The 19,287-nt window shown below is 44.5% G+C and overlaps 1 protein-coding gene across 1 annotated transcript in view; it reads right to left on the bottom strand.

Annotated features, from left to right (window-relative positions):
* The window catches only part of VAMP8 (vesicle associated membrane protein 8), a 102,725-nt gene that overhangs the window by 29,090 nt on the left and 54,348 nt on the right, over positions 1 to 19,287 (bottom strand). The window contains exon 2 of the mRNA XM_069214368.1: positions 5,567 to 5,737. Coding sequence (XP_069070469.1) covers positions 5,567 to 5,737 — 171 coding nt within the window. The remainder of the gene's footprint in view (positions 1 to 5,566; positions 5,738 to 19,287) is intronic.

Below are 19,287 nucleotides of genomic sequence, written 5' to 3' on the forward strand. Positions count from 1 at the left end.
GGAGGTTCTCCCAGAGTACTCTCATGGATTGGGACTTTCTGAAAATCAATTCCAACTTCTCTTGTCCTCCTTCTGATGCTTTTTTGAGATCCATGGGCTCTGGGGGCTCACATTAATCTCCTTCCTCTCCTACCTCTTCAATCTATTCTTTGGTGGTGTCCCCTCCATCCTCCTCCTCTTCTTCTTCCTGGCCTTCTCCAGAGTAGGACTAGGATGTTGAGTCTCCAGTGGCTGAGGTTCTGCCCAGGTCCAAATTTCTTCAGAAATCGGACCTTTTGGTCCTGTTCAGATATCTGGGCGACAGCCTCAGTATCCCTATGGAAGATGATGTCCCTGGTCCAAGCTCTGGCCTTTTTCAGCAGTTTCATTCTCGCCCACCTGCTTGTTTGGTGGTCAACAAAGAAGTGTTGAATCTTCTTTCACTCGCAAAGAAGGATCCTGAAAAGGCAGATCTCCCTAAATTTTTGACTCGTCTTTATCCTCTGGCAAACGGCAATCTCGAGTTCCCCTCATCACTGAAGATTGACCCCCTGCTTTTTCATTTGGCTAGTCACCCATCTTTTACATGTCTGAAGTGGTTCCTATTTCAGATTTTGTTGATCATTGGGAGCATGCTTTCTTGAAGAAATGTTTTTCTGGTTTGAACATGGCCCTTCGGGCTGCCATTTATGCGGTCTATGCCTCCCAGTCTTTGACTATGCCTGTCCAGGATGGGATTGAGTGTTTATCCCCATTTGCTAATTTGGAGACTCAAGTTAGGTTTTTGGCGGATGTTTCATGTGATGTTTTAAAGGCTTCTGCCTCTGCCGTGGCTTCTTCAGTTTCTGCTCGCTACCATGTGTATCTCAGAGAAGTCAGGGTTCTTGCATATGCCCTTCAATGGCAGCCGTCTTTTTGGGGAAGATTTGGAACTAATGCTCCACAATGCCTTCAAGAATCAAAGACATGCCCAACTCTTTCGCTCTCATCATGGACTGACCCCCTCTTCCTCCTAAGAAACGCTCACAGGGTTTTCTCAAGGAAATTCCAGTCCAAGAGGTCTACGAGGTCTACTTCCTTCCCTGTTTGCCTTTTCTCCAAACCTAAGCCTCTTCCTGCGCCCAAGACTGGGAAGCGATTCAAATTATCCTGCCCTGCCAGTGGTAGGGCTTCTGGCTTCTCTTCTTCTAACTTGGCGGGAACATGTGTGAGATGCTTGGGTGTTGCAGATCATATCACAAGGGTACTTCCTAGACTTCAAATACTGTCCTCCTCTTACCGGTTCAGTGGAGTACCTCTCAAGCACCTCCGAACCCCCAGTTCTCTATCAGGAGATTGTGGATCTAGTCAGCAAATGTGCTGTGGTTCCAGTTTCAGTGGGGCAACAGGTGAAAGGTGTTTTACTCTCCGGTCTTTCTGGTCCCAAAGCTTGCTCGGAAGGTCAAACTCATTTTCAGTCTCAAGCATCTGAACCTATTCCTGAAGAAACCTCATTTCAAAATGGACACTCTACAATGCATTATTCCTCTTGTTCACCCAGGCGAATGGCTAGCCTCCTTGGACTTACGGGATACATATCTACACATTCCCATTGCTCGGTCCCATCAGAAATGTCTTCACTTTTGTGTGAATGGCATACACTGGCAGTTCAGGGTCCTTGCCACCTGACGCCTTACACTCCCCCCCCCCCACCTCAACCCCCCTGTCGGCTCAACATCATGGTCCAGAGGTGATGATTCATCTCTATCTGGATGATTGGCTCCTCCATCATCCTTTTCTGTACATGTTCCAGTCTCAGATTGTGCAATATTCTGGAGGACTTTGGCTCAGATGTGACTTCTCCCAATTCACAAGATCTGCAGTTCGAGGCTCATTTTTAGATGGATGTGGGATTGGTCAGTCTCCATCTAGACCAGGCACAGGTGTTGTGCAATCTCCTCTTGGCTCTGGGCCAGTAGCGTGTGGCTCAGGACTAGCTGAGTCTTCATGGTCACATGGTATATAGATTTTGACTCTGCTTCACTGACTCTTGCAGCTTTCTGGAGTGGTCTCTTGAATTGTGTTTCTTTGTCTTCGAGGCATCCTGCGTCTGTCGTTCCTTGGGCTCGACTGCACCTGGGTCCTCTGATACGGCATCTGCTATCTCATTGGACACCGCATCTTCTGCCGCTGGAGTCTGATACCTCGGTCTTCCTGCATCGGACACTTGCTGCAGTGGTGACTCAATCCAGCCAATTTAGCCAAGGGTTTCCCTCTTGCCATCACCCCTCCCTAGATTATTACTACCGATGCCAGCAGTCTGAGGTGGGGGCCCACTTTGGACGGCCTATTCATTTAAGGATAGTGGTATCCTCAGGACAGCAGGATCTCTTCGTATTGAAAAGAATTGGAAGCTCACCAATCAGGTGGTTCTCATGAGGACGGACCACTGCCAAGACATGTCAACAGGCAGTCAGGCAGGGGATCTCTGGCCTCTTGCGTTTCAGGCACGGTGTTGGGCAGAATCTCACTTCCTGTCCCTCTAGGCAATCTATATGCGTGGGAAGAACAATGTTCAGTCAGACAGACTCAGCAAAGCTTTTCGTTCTTCCCTCGACTTGTGTGGTTTCTTCTATTTTTGCCCAACTGGGTCATAGGTTCGGCACTGCTCAGGTGGCCCTCTTTGCCTCAGCAGAAAATTCTCTCCTCCCCCACTTTCTCCAGGTCCCCAGAGTTGGATGTTCGGTCTCTTCCCTGGCCTCTAATACTTGTGTGTGCTTTTCCTCCGTTTCCTGGTCTTCCCAAGCTATGGGCCAAACTTCAGAAGGAAGCAGTATGTCTCATTCTGGTTGCCCCCTTTTGGTCTCGGATGGGTTGGTTTCCTTTGTTGTGGCGACAGCACCAGAATGTATCTTCCCGCTCCATCCATGTCCCCTTCGGACTCCCATTCTTCCACCAGCCACTTGTCGACAGACGCGTCTGATGGTTTGGCTCGAGAGGAGGGGTTTAATGTTGCAGGGTCTTTCCTCTCCAGTGGCGACCTCCACTCAGCACTCACTAGGAAGGCTTATGCTCATCATCAGTCTTCTTTTGTTCAGTGCTGCAAGTGTAGGGCTTTGGATCCTGCTTCTTGCCCTGCGTCTTTCAGTTTCTGCATGAGGGCTTCCAGAAGGGCTTGGCAGTCTGCTTTGAGGGTGCAATGGGCTGATATTAGGGTGAATAGTTCACCTTTTGGTGTAACAGAACTGCTTCCTTTGGGATCCCACCTTCTTAAGGGTTATTTCTTGCTGAAGGCTCATGTGCATTCAGTGGTTCTTGCTTGGGACTTGCCTTTAGTTCTTTGGGCAAATCAATCTCTTCCCTTTGAGCCACTGGACAGTGTGCATTTGAAGGTTGTGTTTTTGTTTTGTTTTTTAAGTTAAGTTTTCTTCTTGGTGGCTATCACTTCTGCATGGATATTGGGTGAGCTGGGGAGTTTTGATCAGGCCTCCCTATCTGCAGATTTTTTCCTGACAGGCTTGTTTGTCGCTTGGGTCCTGGATTTCTCCTGAACGTTGTTTCCGCCATTCACCAACACCCGGAGATTATTTTGTCCTCTTTTTTTTTCCCCACCCCAGAGCCTGCTACTCCTGAGGAGGAAGCCTTCCACACATTGGATGTGTTGAGAGCTGTGACAATCTGTCTCACACGAAGGATTTCGGTCAGTGTGAGAACCTCTTTGTGAACTTTGGCGTCTTTCGTCATGGCCTGAAAGCTTCTACTTCCACTTTGAGTTGCTGGATTCACTCTGATTTCTCTGGCTTATGAATCTCAACATGGCTGTCTGCTAGGTAATATTCAAGGGCGGTCCGCAAGAGGCATGGCTGAGCAGAGGCTCAGGGGGCTTCCATTTTGGACAAAGGTCAAGCAGCCACTCGGGCTTCTCCTTCTACCTTTGTCTCACATTACAGGTTGGATGTGCATAATTCTTTGACCTTTAGGTCTCGAGTTTCGGCTGCTGACGCTCAACAAGCAACTTGGTTTCCTATATGATGCCTTTCTGGTTTACAATAAATTTGTATTTGCAGTACCCAGAGTTTTGTTTGTGGCATTTTTTTTTTTCTTTCCCCCGGTGGATTCAGGTTGTTCTGGCTGTGCTTTGGTATATCCTTATGATAGTAAGTATTGTGACAAGAAATTGGGTTGAGGAGGAAATGGATTCATTACTTATAGGTAATTATCTTTACTCTAAATCCCCTATTTCTCGTATCAATACTTACGTCCCACCCTCCCCATTCCTTCATTGTTTTCAATGGAGCTCCCAACATTCCATAGTTCTAATCATAGTTCTAATTCCTTATACACTATTAAAGCAGTCCAAACGTGATGTTTAATATGATTTCTCACACTCTCCTGGAGTAGGGAGTTATAGCTCTAGCCAGTCAGAATGGTAATTTTGCTGATTCACGCCATATTGGTTAACCACAAAGCAAAGTGGCTTGGCTACAGCTATCAGCACCCAAAAAAGGGAGAGCAGTAGGTTTTTCCATATTCAGAAGAAGCTTGATCCAACACCAGATTACTTGAGGGTCAGGCAGGGGAGGTCTATCTGAAGGAACAAACAAGCTGACACATCCACTTTGGTCAAAGCACAGACTGCAGAGAGATCCCGATCTTGTGAAGACATGCACACGGTGTCCCAAATCGAAATCCATTATCCAGGTTGAACACAAAAGGACAGACTCATACATGCAAAGGACTCCAGTTATAGAGGACTGGTTGAATCATTACAGGAGACTCCCCATCATGCACCGTGCAGGTGAAAAGGCCTGTATGCCTCAACTACAGTCCACTGCCATCAGTCATCTTAAGGACTGCTAAGGAGTAGTGACTCATCCCTCACATCAGTTGGGGATAAATGTTGAGCACCCCCTTTGATCTGAACTGTGCTCTGCTCTTGGGCATCTCTTGCACCACCTTCAAAGTTCTAGCCATTTGTCAAGTCAAGAAGGAAAATGACAGAGCAGGTGAGAATAATATGTGTAGGGCAGCTTTTTAAAAAAGCAGGCAAAAGAGACTTTCCCCGACAACAATAAATGTGAATAATTAGATTTTGTATACCATTAAACATTTGTGAGCGAAATGTGAGTATTTTTGTTCAGTCTCTTTGGGCTACCCGCCCTGCGGAACACATTTAAATCCATGGGGGTCTGCGTGCGTAGTACTCTTCTGGAAGTACAAGCATGGGTGGGTGATGTTCTGTGTACATCTGACAAATGTACATGAACAGGAGGCTAGCCATACGCAAATCCAGTCAGAGAGCTTTCCTTTACTTTACGAGTGGATGGGAATCTGTGTGGGGAAACTGATATGTGAAAAAAAGCACTGAGAAAACCCATGCACAGATGACACAGAGGTATTCCACACACAAGCACATCAGCCTCTCACTCACAGCCACACAAAGTGAGTGGTTCATTTTAAGTGAAAATGGCTGACTCCTGGAGTAAATTGGGTTGTTAAATGAAAGCCAAGGCCTGGAAAATGGAGGTCAGATAATATGGAGTCATCTTGTAAAGTTACCCACTTGTTTCCACCCCAGACCTGAAATAAAAGTTTGCTAGATACTCACACTGGCTTCCAGGTCTTCAGTTTTGTTTCTGAGGTTGTCGAGATTCTCCCCGCGAGCCAAGATTCTATCCACATTTTGAGACATGATGTTTTTCACCCCCTCCACCTCACTCTGCAGATTTCGGACGCGGTCATTTCCCACAGCACTGGGACCAGCCCCATCATCTTGATTCTGAAGCCAAAAAGAATAATAATTTATGATATAAGAATTTAAATTATTCCTTTCATCAGCAAGTAATGTTCAAGGTCTACCATTAACAGTTAGGTGCTTGCATTCGGACGATCTGCCCGGGGCATCTGCTAGACATTTGTTCATTTATTCTGTGCTTAGTGGAAATCACACATATTAAGAATTATCCTCAAAAAGCCCTTATGGCAAGTCTGATGTTTAGTAAAATGCCATTGTTCTGCAATCATACACTAATAGCTGCACAGGGCAGGGTCCACCTTGTAAGTTTATTAAATGTAGTTTTTAAGGTCTATTGTAAGCATACGACCTCTTGTATACTTTTAACTATACTTCTTCTGTGGGCTTCCAGCTATTTCATTTGTTAGTTTCAGTGTCATTTAAAAATCCTCGCTTGCTAATGGTCAGTCATGCCTCTTTGTCCGTCCTTCTTCTGTGTGGGAGCAGGGACCAACTACTATATAATTACGCTTTGTCCTGTTCATCTGGTCTGTAGGTTTTTTTTTTTTTCTAAACTTTGTTGCCTGCTCCTGTTCGGGGGAAGTTTCCCTTTTTATTTGCAGAGAATTCTTCTGCTGAAATTAGCTATACACAGGGCTATAAATCAGGCTGTTATCTTGGTCACATTTGGTCTTTGTGAGCTCTCTGAACCCTCTCTCAACTGCCGGGCTCCCTCCCTTCCTGGCTTGGATTTTCTTTACCAAGTGTGCCTGCCTGTGTGCTGAGAGCAAGGGCGGAGGATCGCTTGTAATTGATTATAGCCTAGGCACCAAGCTCTACCAGGTCTCCGCAATCCTTAGAGATAGTGCCCGCTTCTGATCCATAGTGGGATCCCACTAGGAGCTCCATCAGTGCACCTCAGTAAACACACTCCAAGCCCTCAGCTGTGCCAGTGCCAGGAACACCACACACGCTGTCTGCCACAGCACCTCAGTTCTTGAAGTCAGTACACTCTGCTGCGCCAAGTACTGGGACCGCTGGCTCAGCTCCATCAAGGTACCTCAGTTCACACACTCCAAGCCCTCAGCCGTGACTGTAACCCCACACATGCTGCCTGCCAGAGCAGAGCACTTCAGTTCTTCTAGTCAGTACACTCTGCTGCTCCAAGTACTGGGATCTCGGGCGCAGCTCCATCAGTGCACCTCCGTTCTGCCCCTGCGAAGTCACTTCCTTTCCTACGCTGGGACCCCGGCTCACATACAGTTCCATTACAGCAGCTCAATTCTAATAGTCACTCCCACTGCCAAGCCAATAATGGACACAAAAGCGCAAAAAACACAGCTCTGCCAGTGCACCTCAAGTCTAACATCTAATGCCACTGTTGATGGGAACCACCACAGAGCCGCCAGAATCCATCAATTCGAACATTGAGTCCACATTTCTTCTCAGTACTAAGGCTCTCACGCAAGCCTTTCAGGACTCCTCGCTTTAAAGGCAATGCCACTCCCATACTGGGCGCCACTCACAGCTTCACTAGGGCACCTCCATACTAACACTCGGCGACACTGGCATGCCAATACTAGGTTCCACACATAGATCCATTAACTTAACTAATTTCTGACCTTGTGTGCCCATTACTTTTCTAGTGCTGCAGCCCACATACAACTGTCAGTGCGCCTCAACCCTAACCTGCAGCATCCCACTATTCCAAAACCAGGAATTACACTGCACTCAGTTTCTCATTCCTCTCCCACTGCCTTTGTTATTCCAGCACTCGGGACAGCTCTGTCTATACCCCCCCCAATCGTGTTCTGAAGTGCCCCGATATTGCTGTATTGGGGGTTCACAAACTCTGCTAATGCACCTCCTGCAGTGCCCCCTGCTGTTCCACACTGACTTCTGTTTGAAGACGTGGGGGAGCCAATTAAATCTATTCTTACCTGCCATCTTTATTTGGGAGGGTCTGCTTCACCTATCTCACTCTGCTTACTATCAATGTTTTCTTTCTCCCCTACTTTTCTCTTTCCAGCTCATAAAATCCACACGTTAACAGTTTTGCTGTTTCTTTCAACTGTTTATTTCTACTCCTCTCCCTTTTTGTTTTATTTACCTTTTCCTCTTGCTACCTCCTCTTTCAAACTCACAAAAACTTGGTTATTTCTTTCCTTATTGTGTTCCTTACTTTTTTCTTCATCAGGCATTCATTCTTCACTATTTGTTTTCTCTTCCCTTCATTCTTTTTGTTTTTTTATTTGCTTCTTCCTTTGACACTGTATGCCTTATTTCACTTTTTAATCTTTCTTCCTTCCTTTCTCTGGTGCTTTTCTTATCTTTCAATTTACGTTTTACTATAAATCCCTCTTTTTCCAGTCTGTATACAGAAGCCACAAGTTACTTGTTGGGCCCCAAAGTGTCAAAGTGGTTTTCCCATTCTGAGTCTGTGGGAAAGGTGTCATTACATACATGCCCTGGTCCTTTCACTGCTTGTTTCTCTCACCATCTCTCTTATTTCCTCTAATGTTCATTTTTCTCTTTCTTTTCACACTTTTCATTACTTTTCATTACTTTTTCCTTTTTATCTTTTGTTCGCTAGCTTCCTTCCCTTGTCTTTTGCCTCACACGTTTGCTCTATTACTTCTCTTAGTTGTGTTTTCATTTTCTCGTCTTTTTTTTCTTTTATTTGTGACCCCTTCTCTTTCTTCTTTTTGTTTGCTGGATTCCTTTTACTTCTCTTTTTCTGCCCCATCCTCTTTCTCTCCTGAGGCCTACTTATCAATGGTGCAACAGGTGCAGTGCACCAGGGCCAAGAGACCTATGGACCTCACTCAACTCTAATTACTGCTGTATTTTCCAACCGAAATTGCAGTCAACCATTTTCCCTTCTTACTGCGGCCTATGACACAGTTAGTACGCCACTTGTCCTCTCCATTTTTTCTCCCAGCTCCCTCTTTCCTTTCACCCCCAGTCTGTCCCAAGTTATATTTCTGTTATGGTATTTTGAGCATTACACTCTAGCGCCAAAGTTTATTTCTGATAAAGGTTTATGTAATTATTGTATAAGTTTTAAGATAGAAGAAGAAAGTAAATGGAATGTATCAGTTCAATGCTGGACCACTGGAATTATATGGCAGAAAAAGTTGAAATTATGAGGCAGGGTTGACCAATTTATGTTGCAAGAAAAGACCAGTTATGAATTTACAATGCCAATAGCTCGAACTCAAGACGATGCGAGACCTATTGCATTGCAAATGCTTGTTTTCTTTAATTCCGCTGTGCATCTTCATACATCGGGAAAAAAAAAAACATTAACATTTGAGAAAAGTACTAACGAATGCTATGTTTACACACTTTAGGAAATGCTGACGAAATAAGTGGGCCTCCTTAACCCCTTCTGTGCCCAGGACGTAATGGTTACGTCCTGGGCACAAAGCCCAGAGGGAGCTCTAGTGCTCCCTCAGTGTGGCTCCCCCCTCACCCCCCAAGCCAGGGATAGAAGGGGATGCCCTTCCCCCCCCCCGACCACCCCCGTGATGTCAGCACGCGATCGCGCACCGACTATCACCTTCCAGCGCGATCGGAAGAGAAATGCAAAGCATTTCTCTTCCAATCACGTGGAGGAGGCCTGAGAGGCTTCAGAGGGAAGGAAAGGAATTTCCTTCCCTTTGAAGTCTCAGAGCGTTTTAGCAGCCGGATTGCAAGCAATCCGGCTGCTAAAATGCCCACTAGACACCAGGGATTTATTTATTTTTAGGAAATTGGCATGAGGGAGTGGTTAATTTCACGCAAGGGGAGCGACCCCTTAGGCAAGGGTTGTTCCCCTGGGGGGCAAATTTATTTTAGTCCATTTCTGCCCCCCGGGGGGGCAGATCAGCCTATTTTAAAACCACTAGGCACCAGGGATTTTTTTGTTGTTGTTGTTGTTTTACAGATGGGGAGCAGATGCCAGGAAATTTAAAAAAAAAAAAAAAACATTGGGGTGGTGGCTACCAATCAGTATGGGCCTGGTTACGCCCCCACCTCAACTGAAGGGGGTAACAGTCTTTCAGCTCTCCCCTGCACTCTAAAACATCTTATCCCACAGCAAGCAAGAAGACATTGGATTATTTGGGGTTTTAGTTTTACATTTGGGCCATGAGAACTTGGCTTACTCTCAAAATCGTCCCACTTGGAATGGTGAGGGCTGCACTTTATGGACTTTTGGACGCTGCCATGTAGAAAAATCCACAAGACCTAGACACATCTGAAAACTAAACATCTCGGTGATTTCAGGGTGGTGTGTTTCACATGCCCCCCACACCATTTGTGTACCCACAATCCCCTGCAAACCTCCAACTTTGCTGGAAATCAGACATTTTTCCCACGTTTTTGTGATGGAACCTTCCGGAATCTGCAGGAATCCACAAAATTCCTACCACCCAGCATTGTCTCATCTATACCCATAACAATTCTGCTGCACTTGTTAGCCTAAAAATGATTTTTTGCTAACTGCCCTTTTGGACCCCCTGTGTTCCCCTCAAAATCAACATGTTTTTGGCTCTTCCCTTTCACAAGCACTTGGCCCACCTACACAAATGAGGAATAATTTTTACCGGTAGACTGAGGGGAACGTTGGGTGGTATGAAATGTGTCCCAGTGCGCTGATCCCACACAGAAATGTGGGAAAAATTTGATTTGGTAGCTAAATTTGAGGTTTGCTGAGGATTCTGGATAAGAAAACATTGGGGGATCCACGCAAGTCACACCTCACTAGAGTCCCTCGGGTGTCTAGTTTTCAGAAATGTCTGGGTTTGGTAGGTTTCCCTAGAAGGCTGCTGAGCCCAGGACCAAAAATGCGGGTGCCCCCCTGCAAAAACAGGTAGTTTTGTATTTGATAATTTTGATGTGTCCAGATAGTGTTTTGGGGCATTTCCTTTCATGGGCGCTAGGCCTACCCACACAAGTGAGGTACCATTTTTAATCGGGAGACTTGGGGGGGAGGGACACAGAATAGCAAAACAAGTGTTATTGCCCCTTGTCTTGCTCTACATTTTTTCCTTCCAAATGTAAGGCAGTGTGTAAAAAAGACGTCTATTTGAGAAATGCCCTGTAATTCACATGCTAGTATGGGCACTCCGGAATTCAGAGATGTGCAAATAACCACTGCTTCTCAACACCTTATCTTGTGGCCATTTTGGAAATTCAAGGGTTTTCTTGACACCTATTTTTCACTTTTTATATTTCAGCAAATGAATTGCTGTATACCCGGTATAGAATAAAAACCCATTGCAAGGTGCAGCTCATTTATTGGCCCTGGGTACCTAGAGTTCTTGATGAACCTACAAGCCCTATATATCCCCGCAACCAGAAGAGTCCGGCTGAAGTAACGGTATATTGCTTTCAAAAATCTGACATCGCAGGAAAAAGTTAAACGTGGAGAAAAATGGCTGTTTTTTTCCCCTCAATGTCAATATTTTTTTTATTTCAGCCGTTATTTTCTGTAGGAAACACTTGTAGGATCTACACAATGACCCCTTGCTGAATTCAGAATGTTGTCTACTTTTCAGAAATGATTAGTTTTCTGGGATCCAGCATTGGCTTCTCACCCATTTTGGTCACTAACTGAAAGAAGGCTGAAAGCACAAAAAATAGTAAAAATGGGGTATGTCCCACTAAAATGTCAAAATTGTATTGAAAAATTGGGTTTTCCAATTCACGTCTGCATGTTCCTGAAAGCTGGGAGGATGGTGATCTTGCCACTGCAACCCCTTTGTTGATGACATTTTCAGGGGGAAAAAAAAACCACGAGCTGCCTTCTGCAGCCCTTTTTTCCAATTGTTTAAAAAAAAAAAAAAAACATTTTCACTGTATTTTGGCTAATTTCTTGGTCTCCTTCAGGGGAACCCACAAAGTCTGGGTACATCTGGAATCCCTAGGATGTTGGGGAAAAAAAGGACGCAAATTTGGCGAGGGTAGCTTATGTGAACAAAAAGTTATGAGGGCCTAAGCACGAACTGCCCCAAATAGCCAAAAAAAGGCTCAGCACTGGAGGGGGAAATGGCCTGGCCGCGAAGGGGTTAATAAATTGCTTGAGACATTATTACTTATTATTATTGAACACTATTAGTTAATCTCCATTTCTCCTTTTTAAATCTTGATATCCATCCTCTCGGAGATTCTTTCACAAGAGGGCACAGGTTCATCTGGCAGCGAAACACCCGACCACAAATAAAAAAAAGTCATTCATCGACAAACTAACTCAAGAGAACGAAACAGCTGTTTGGCCTCTACAGTGCAATCCTTAAACACCTACCCACCTGGAAATCAGGCCTCAAAAACACACTGAAAGATACTCTAGTGTTTCAGAACAAGACTCCACCAGTATTGTAAAATCGGAATTGGTCTGGCCCCTGCTGACACCAAGAACGGCAGACAACATGGAGCAGACTGTGTTCCCTAATATCTCCTCGACCCCCCGTATGAAGAATCAAGCGAGTCCTTTTGGGCTGGGCCACCTATGGGATATTATATCATCCAGCTAAACCAGTTCCCCTGCCCACCCTGAAAACAGGATACACACGGCTAAAGGCCTTCAAACAACATTGTTCCAATAGCTTTCTCGGTTTGTTTACTGACCTCCATAACCACCACATTGAGTTAAACCATAATACGTAACCTAACAGGCTTAAAATGTTTTAGAAGGAAGGTTTAATAATCCTGTTCCAGGTGTGGGAGTTCTGGTTTGGTGTTGTACTGCTTGTTCTATGTTTCAGACAGGCTCATGTGGCATCCTTGGAGCAATGGGAGGATCTAACACCTGGGGAGGACACATCCATGGGCACAAATTGGGAGGTTGGCCCTTCTACCCAATCTCAACCACTGCACACAGTGCACAAGACTAGCCTCCTAGTAGAACAGCTAAAGCACTACTCAGTCTGGACATAGAACATTAGGAGCCTCAATAGATTAACTCTCAAAACCAAAGTACTCCTATACCACAAAGCAAAATCCTTGTCCTTCTCTCAGAGACCAAACCATATAAGACCCTGACCCACTCTAGTAGTGGCATGCTTCATCATCAAGTGCACCCCAACCCCTAAAAGCCAGGGTGGGCTCTACCGACATTCCGAGAGCACTTAGATAAATCCTACTGAGGAGCTAAAGATGAAAAAAAACTCACTCACAAAGGTATCACTTTATTAGTAGTGACAGTGGATATAAATTACAGAAATGGGGGGGTGGGGTCACTAGGATATTATGGTCCCAACACCCTAACTTAAGCCATCAACATGTTTCAGCCCATTCAACACTGGCCAGTAAGGTCCCAGGTTTTCAACAGGACATATATCATATGACAGCCCTAGTGTCAACGTGAATACATATTCAGTGAATAACTAACCATGCAGTGCTAATCAACTGCATGCAAGAAGTATAAATCACTTCCTTAATTTAATATTCCTCATAGGTCACACAAGCCTGGTGCGAGCAGGCCTGATCAGGTGCAAATGCAGCATGTTTCCTCTTGATGACTGTATGACTACAGAGGCACACCCCTGCCTTCCCCAGAGAAGCTCAGTTTTGACCCAAAATGGATGCCACAATTGTACTCCATACTAAATTTGATTAATCTCTGGTTTGGTCTCTGAGAGAAGGACCGAGATTTTGCTTTATGGTATAGAAATGCTTTGGTTTTGAGTGTTAGTGTTTTAGAGTGTGTGTTCCTTTGACCCCTCTGAGTATGTCAGGGAAATTTTCTTCCTTCCCTTACGGGTGATGAGTCTGGTCTTCCAGCTACGGTTCACTCCTGTTTGACACCTGCCTCACTAGATTACCCAAGCAACATAACTTTTACACTTATTTAACCCAGAAGACCACTGACATTGCTTTATTACAGGGACATGTGTTCTTGACCATCTGTTCCGAAGCGATGTAGAATTTACAGTCCTTGAACCATAGACTTTGGTATTAATGCTGGTATACAATTTGCCATCCCACACTGAAAGCGCTCTATGAAAGGATGAGGTTTATATGCAGTCAAGCCCATAGGAGTGTGCATTGAGGCTCAAGAAACTACTTTTGGGGATACTGACCTGTGCAGCTGTTGGAAGTCACTACTGCCATTGGAAGTGTTATAAGTAACACATACTCTGCCTTTGCATGAGGACCGTTTATCTGGATCAAACCAGGCATACCATTCAAACTGACCTATCATTCCATAGACCCATAGGGGCCATTTGTCTTCCTACTAATTTTTCAAGATGGGAAGGAATTCTTCACAGACAGTATTTATGCCCCAAACATAGGACAAGGGGATTTCTACAACTCTGTCGACTTAACTAGCCCACTATGGCAGCTCCCCATTGATCTTCAACAGGGATTCCAACAGTGCAGAAGACACTGATATCGACAGGTCCTATCCGCCTCGGGCCTCAGCCCGCCCACTATCCCAACAAGAATGACCAGAGCTCATAGAGGTTAGCAAGAACATTGGATTCTATCAGAAACTTGGTGCCACAGAACTCCACATCTAGTTGAGTACTCTTCTTATTCTCAATTCACAATTTACATGTGCCCCTCAACAAAAATATATTTCAAAAACTTACTGCAGCCCCAGATATCTGGCGGTGAATATCTGGGCCAGACATATTCCAACCAAAATCCCTCACTTATGCAGTTAACATGGGGACGCAGACGGCCCTTAATCCCTACTTAGAAACCCCAGCCTGCTGCACTGGAGGACTGAATGGGAAGCATTTAAAATGGTTATACACAGAGCTTGCATTCAATCCACATTTGTTATCAGATCAACCCTGGAAGTTGAGCCAACAGCAACAGAGGCTCACTTGCAGGCGTTAGACCAAATAACAGAGACAGCACACACAATACGCAGTTGCCCTATCAACACGCTGAGCTCTCCATTAACTCAAATGCCACGATTACAAAGCTGTCTTGATCACCTGCCATGCGAAACGACAACCCTGAAAGACTCTTGGCCTAACTTTTCACTCTGAACAGAGGTGGACCCCAATAACATCACTTAGAAGGGCAGACATCTGCCACACTGTCACTCATCAATAGCGCTTTCCATGACTATTATGAACACCTCTACATTAGCCTCTTCAAGTTGGATGCAGTTGAGAAGTATCTTAACATGACTAGGCTGACAAGCATGAAGGCTGAGCAGAGCACTGACCGAATATTGGCCCCGTCACCTTGCTAAACATTCAGGGGGCCATAACATCCCTATCTACGGGCAAAACCACAGGCACTGATGGGCTGCCTGATTTTGTAAGACGTACTCAGCGAGACGCGCCCCCCCCAAAAACACATTTAATCCTTTATACTGAAGCATACAAACTAGGTGGACTACCAGCCTTCCTGAGAGAAGCCCTACTGGTTCCTCTTACTAAGCCTAATCAGGAAACAGAACCAGGGGGCTAGCAACCCCTATCAATTTTAAACATTTATTATAAAATAATCAGCAAATTCATCACCAACTGCATACCAGAAGTGCATCTAATATGACCAGAGCGAATGTGCTCCTGGTCAAAATACATCCCCCAAAATCCGCTGCCTCTTCCATATCCTGCACTCTGGGCTGGATAAATCCACCAGACTCAGTACACTGACTTAGGCAAAGCGTTTAACACCCTCATTTGGGCCAATTTATTTGCAGCAATGAGACAGATCAATTTCCCAGACTTCATTATTATATGGACTCAGATTTTATACATGGATCCAGTCGCTAAGGTCAAGACTGGATTGTCATACTAGGAACAAATTCACAGCTGGAGGGAGGTGCACCAGGAATCCCCCTTCTCTCCTTAATTATTTGCCATGAGAATGGAACCATTAGAATCCAGATTTTGCGCTGCAATCGATACCTTGGGCATTGCAGCAGGGGCGTGGCATGCTAAACTATCTCATTATAAACAGACAAAATCTTAATCTATCTGGGAAATTCAACTCAGAGCTCACCCCATTCACAATAACTTTTAAATGAATTTGGCCACCTCTCTGGGCTCCATGTCAACGGGACAAAGTCCTGTGCCTTTTCTTATTAAGCCAGGCAATGGGAGGGGGCAAGATCTTCAATTTGAACAGCTCCAATGGGAGCAATACTCCTTTAAATACCTGGACGTTCAAATCCTTCACAATCCGCAGAACGTTATTGAGGCTAATATTGGGATGGTTATGAGGCCACTTTAAGGGCAAGTATGAAATTGTGGCACATATTACCATTGGGAGTGATGGGCAGAATTGGCATTACCAAGATGGTGGTCTTCTGTAGACTGCTTTATTATCATGCTAACCTTTCCCATAAAATTCCTCCCAAACTTTTTCTGGAACGTAAATTCTTAGTGACCTCGCTGATCTGGATCGACTGGAGAAGGAGATTTGCCCCGTCAACTCGGTAGCGCCCTGCATCTTAAAGTGGACTGGGGGGTTTCTAACTTTGGTGGCCATGTGATAATAGGCAAACAGCGCTAGGCCATCCAATTGCTGGGAACTGTGCCACCAGAGGAGACGAAGTGAGGATGGCCGAACAAACACCCAATTGATTTACTCAGGCTTCTCCACACACAAGCATTTAGTAAGTAGAAAGTCTTAACAGTCCTTGTAGCAACTATACAGTGGGGCTGGGGTGAGGAGGGGAAGAATTGCTCAGGCTGCCAAGCCCCCAAGAGATAATCACAAAGAATTCCACTGCAAACACTGCTGAGAAATCCATCATCCAGGACCATATACTGGGGACAGTTCAGGATGGCAACTTCAGGGGACCTGTATGATAATGGTTATTTAATGCCATATAAATATATAATATACACATACAGGGACCCACACACCCTCCAGCCTCATTAGCTCTGGCAATCTAGCAGGCACAATACACCAGCAATCACTGAAGCCTCAAGTACTTTCACACTCACTAAACTACTCACATTGGGAAATGTGAGTAGAGTGGTCACCGTCCTGTATAGGGGACTGCATGAGGACATCCAGTTACTAAGGCATAAGTGAAAAAATGAACCTCTGCATTAGAATAGCCCACTCAAGTTTTTAGAAATCCAATACTCTACCTTCAACAATTCCACTTGTTATACAGAGCTAATCTCCCTCGGAAGAGACTAGGCCTAATTCACCAGCATGCTGATTCAGCATGCCCTACATGCAGCATGGTCTGTTCTTGCCACATAGTGAAGGCCTTCTGAGCAGTGGTAACATCTCAACCGCAAGTTGCACTAATTTACTAAACCCTAACTGCTATCGGACAATGTTCCTACCCTAAGAAGGGAAAGATGGGATACGTATTTATTAACCTGTCCTCTCTGTAACAAAAAGGATCATAACTATCAACTGGAAATGGCCCTGAAGACCCAGCATTCTACAATAAGGCTTAGTGAAATATTAGGCACAAAGAGGACCAGCCCCATCCCCCACAGAGAACTGCAAATGCTTAGGAAAGCTCCAACACACACAAAGTTGGGATGCTTACTTCACATTCCTACGACACTCCACAGGCGCCGACGTGGGACAAGGCCATGCCGATGCCAACTGCAGCCCGACAAAGTCCCAAAAGAGGAGACCCCCGCACGAAACTTGAATCATGGATATTTATATTGATGCCAACCACACAATATGGGAATTACAATGAACAGCAAATGAGGGCCCTACTCTCCTCCCTCTTTCTTCTGTTCATTCCAAATATCATTTTCCACCTTCCTTGCCTGAGGATGATTCAGTTGCAGCCACTTTCACCCTCTACAGACCTGCACAAACTTTTAAAAGTTGGACAGAAAGACTCAGTTTAATAATGTTCTGTTTTGCTGGGAGACTCTCCCGAAAGATGTTGGGTTACATTTTACTGCATACGTAAAATGAGAAGGCATAAAAATAAATTTTAAAAAATGCAGAAAATTCATGAGCATTCTGGAGCTCTCAAAGAACTGCAAGGATACGCTGGCACTTTCCACAAAATCGTACACCAGTGGTACTTAAACTTTTGACATATGTGGACCACCACTGAATAACTACTGGAAGCAAGGGACTCACCTAAACAAGTTATATAATTTGACCCTCCAAAAATTACATCCAACTACAGAAACAAGTATATATCAAACCAATGTACTTATTAGTAAATATTTTCTTTAATTCACAAATAAATGTATATACAAAAAAGGAAAAATGTAATGGGTAGATTGGAGCTTTTCAAAACGTTGATTTTTTGGGGGGGGTTTTAAGCAAAAGACACAGCAGTATAAAAGACTCTGGAATATCTAGGATATCAGCTTGTGATTTTGCTCCTAATCCATGAGCTCTTTTTGGCAGCGCATAACAGTGCTTCAATTGAGGTCACCAATAGTGCATACTACTGTTTGCTGTACTTGTGCAGCACTCCTACAGATCAAGCTAAGGATATTAATTAAATTTGTAGCCTCCAATTTAACATTCCTTCACATTAACAAAGCTTTTTTAACATTTTCAATTTTGCCTTAAATGTATGTCATTATTCTGCTAATATCATTTAATTTTCTAAACTCATTAACAAAGTAGGCATCGCGAACCCCCCCAGTGGTCCATGGACTATAGGTTAGGAACCACTGTCCTAGATTAAACTGAAGCATAGATTGGAACTATTTACATAATTACATAAGCAAATAACTGGTAGTTCAAGTTCACAACTTTCTAAGAGAGCAAAAGGATAGTTACCTGTGTGGCGAGTGCTATCCTAAACCTCCTAGGTTACTACCACCTACTGACAGAACCCGGAAACTGCTTCTTAAAGTAGTTGTAAACCAAAAGTGGGTCTGCAGCTCAGTACTGAGGACAGGCTTGTGCACAGGTATGTAATCACGTCACCTCCCATTCACAGCTGGAAACTCTTCATGTCATTGAACCTGACGAAAGTGAGCACATTAACTTCTCCAGGCAAAAACAGGTTTATGTCATGCAAATTTGACCAGCCACCTTTCTTTTCAGCAATAGGACAGCAAGAGGAGAAGTGGATGCCTCTCTTATACGGAGGGCTTGTTTTAATTGCATCAAAAACAATAGTTATCTCTATCTTTTCCAGATGTTAAAAAAATTTCACCTTAGAACGTGGCAAGAAATCCAATGGATAAGCTGCAAGATGCACATCCTAATGATATCTACAACTGAATTAACCCTGGAATTCTTTGGTCACACAATACCACTGAGCTATGTAATAAAAAGGTCTTTATACATTAAAGTCACTCGAGATCAGTGGTGTGGCAAATCATTTTTGGTGTCTTTAAAGAAAGATGCATCTGCCTCCGCCTTCCTTCAAGTGGTGACCATAGAAAACAGATTCTCTGATAAGTGTTTTATCTGAATGCTACAGCTTACCTTACCTAGCTTGATTATAGGGATCTATGTGATCTGTTAAGGGTTATTTCAAAGGCATGTAGGGACTTCGTTGTTCCAGTTCCAGCACCTCATCAGTAGAGAAAAGGTTCCAGTCAAGAAAGGGAAAGTCTGTCATTCGGTTTTGGACCTCACTCTCAAAATCAGAGAAAGTATAGCCTGGAAGTGCCTGGAGATTGCCTCATTGATTCTGTGCTGGCCATAGTCTCAGTGACAACAGCTCCCAATACGGCTTC

Source organism: Pleurodeles waltl, chromosome 11, assembly GCF_031143425.1.
Source record: "Pleurodeles waltl isolate 20211129_DDA chromosome 11, aPleWal1.hap1.20221129, whole genome shotgun sequence".
Lineage (NCBI taxonomy): Eukaryota > Metazoa > Chordata > Amphibia > Caudata > Salamandridae > Pleurodeles > Pleurodeles waltl.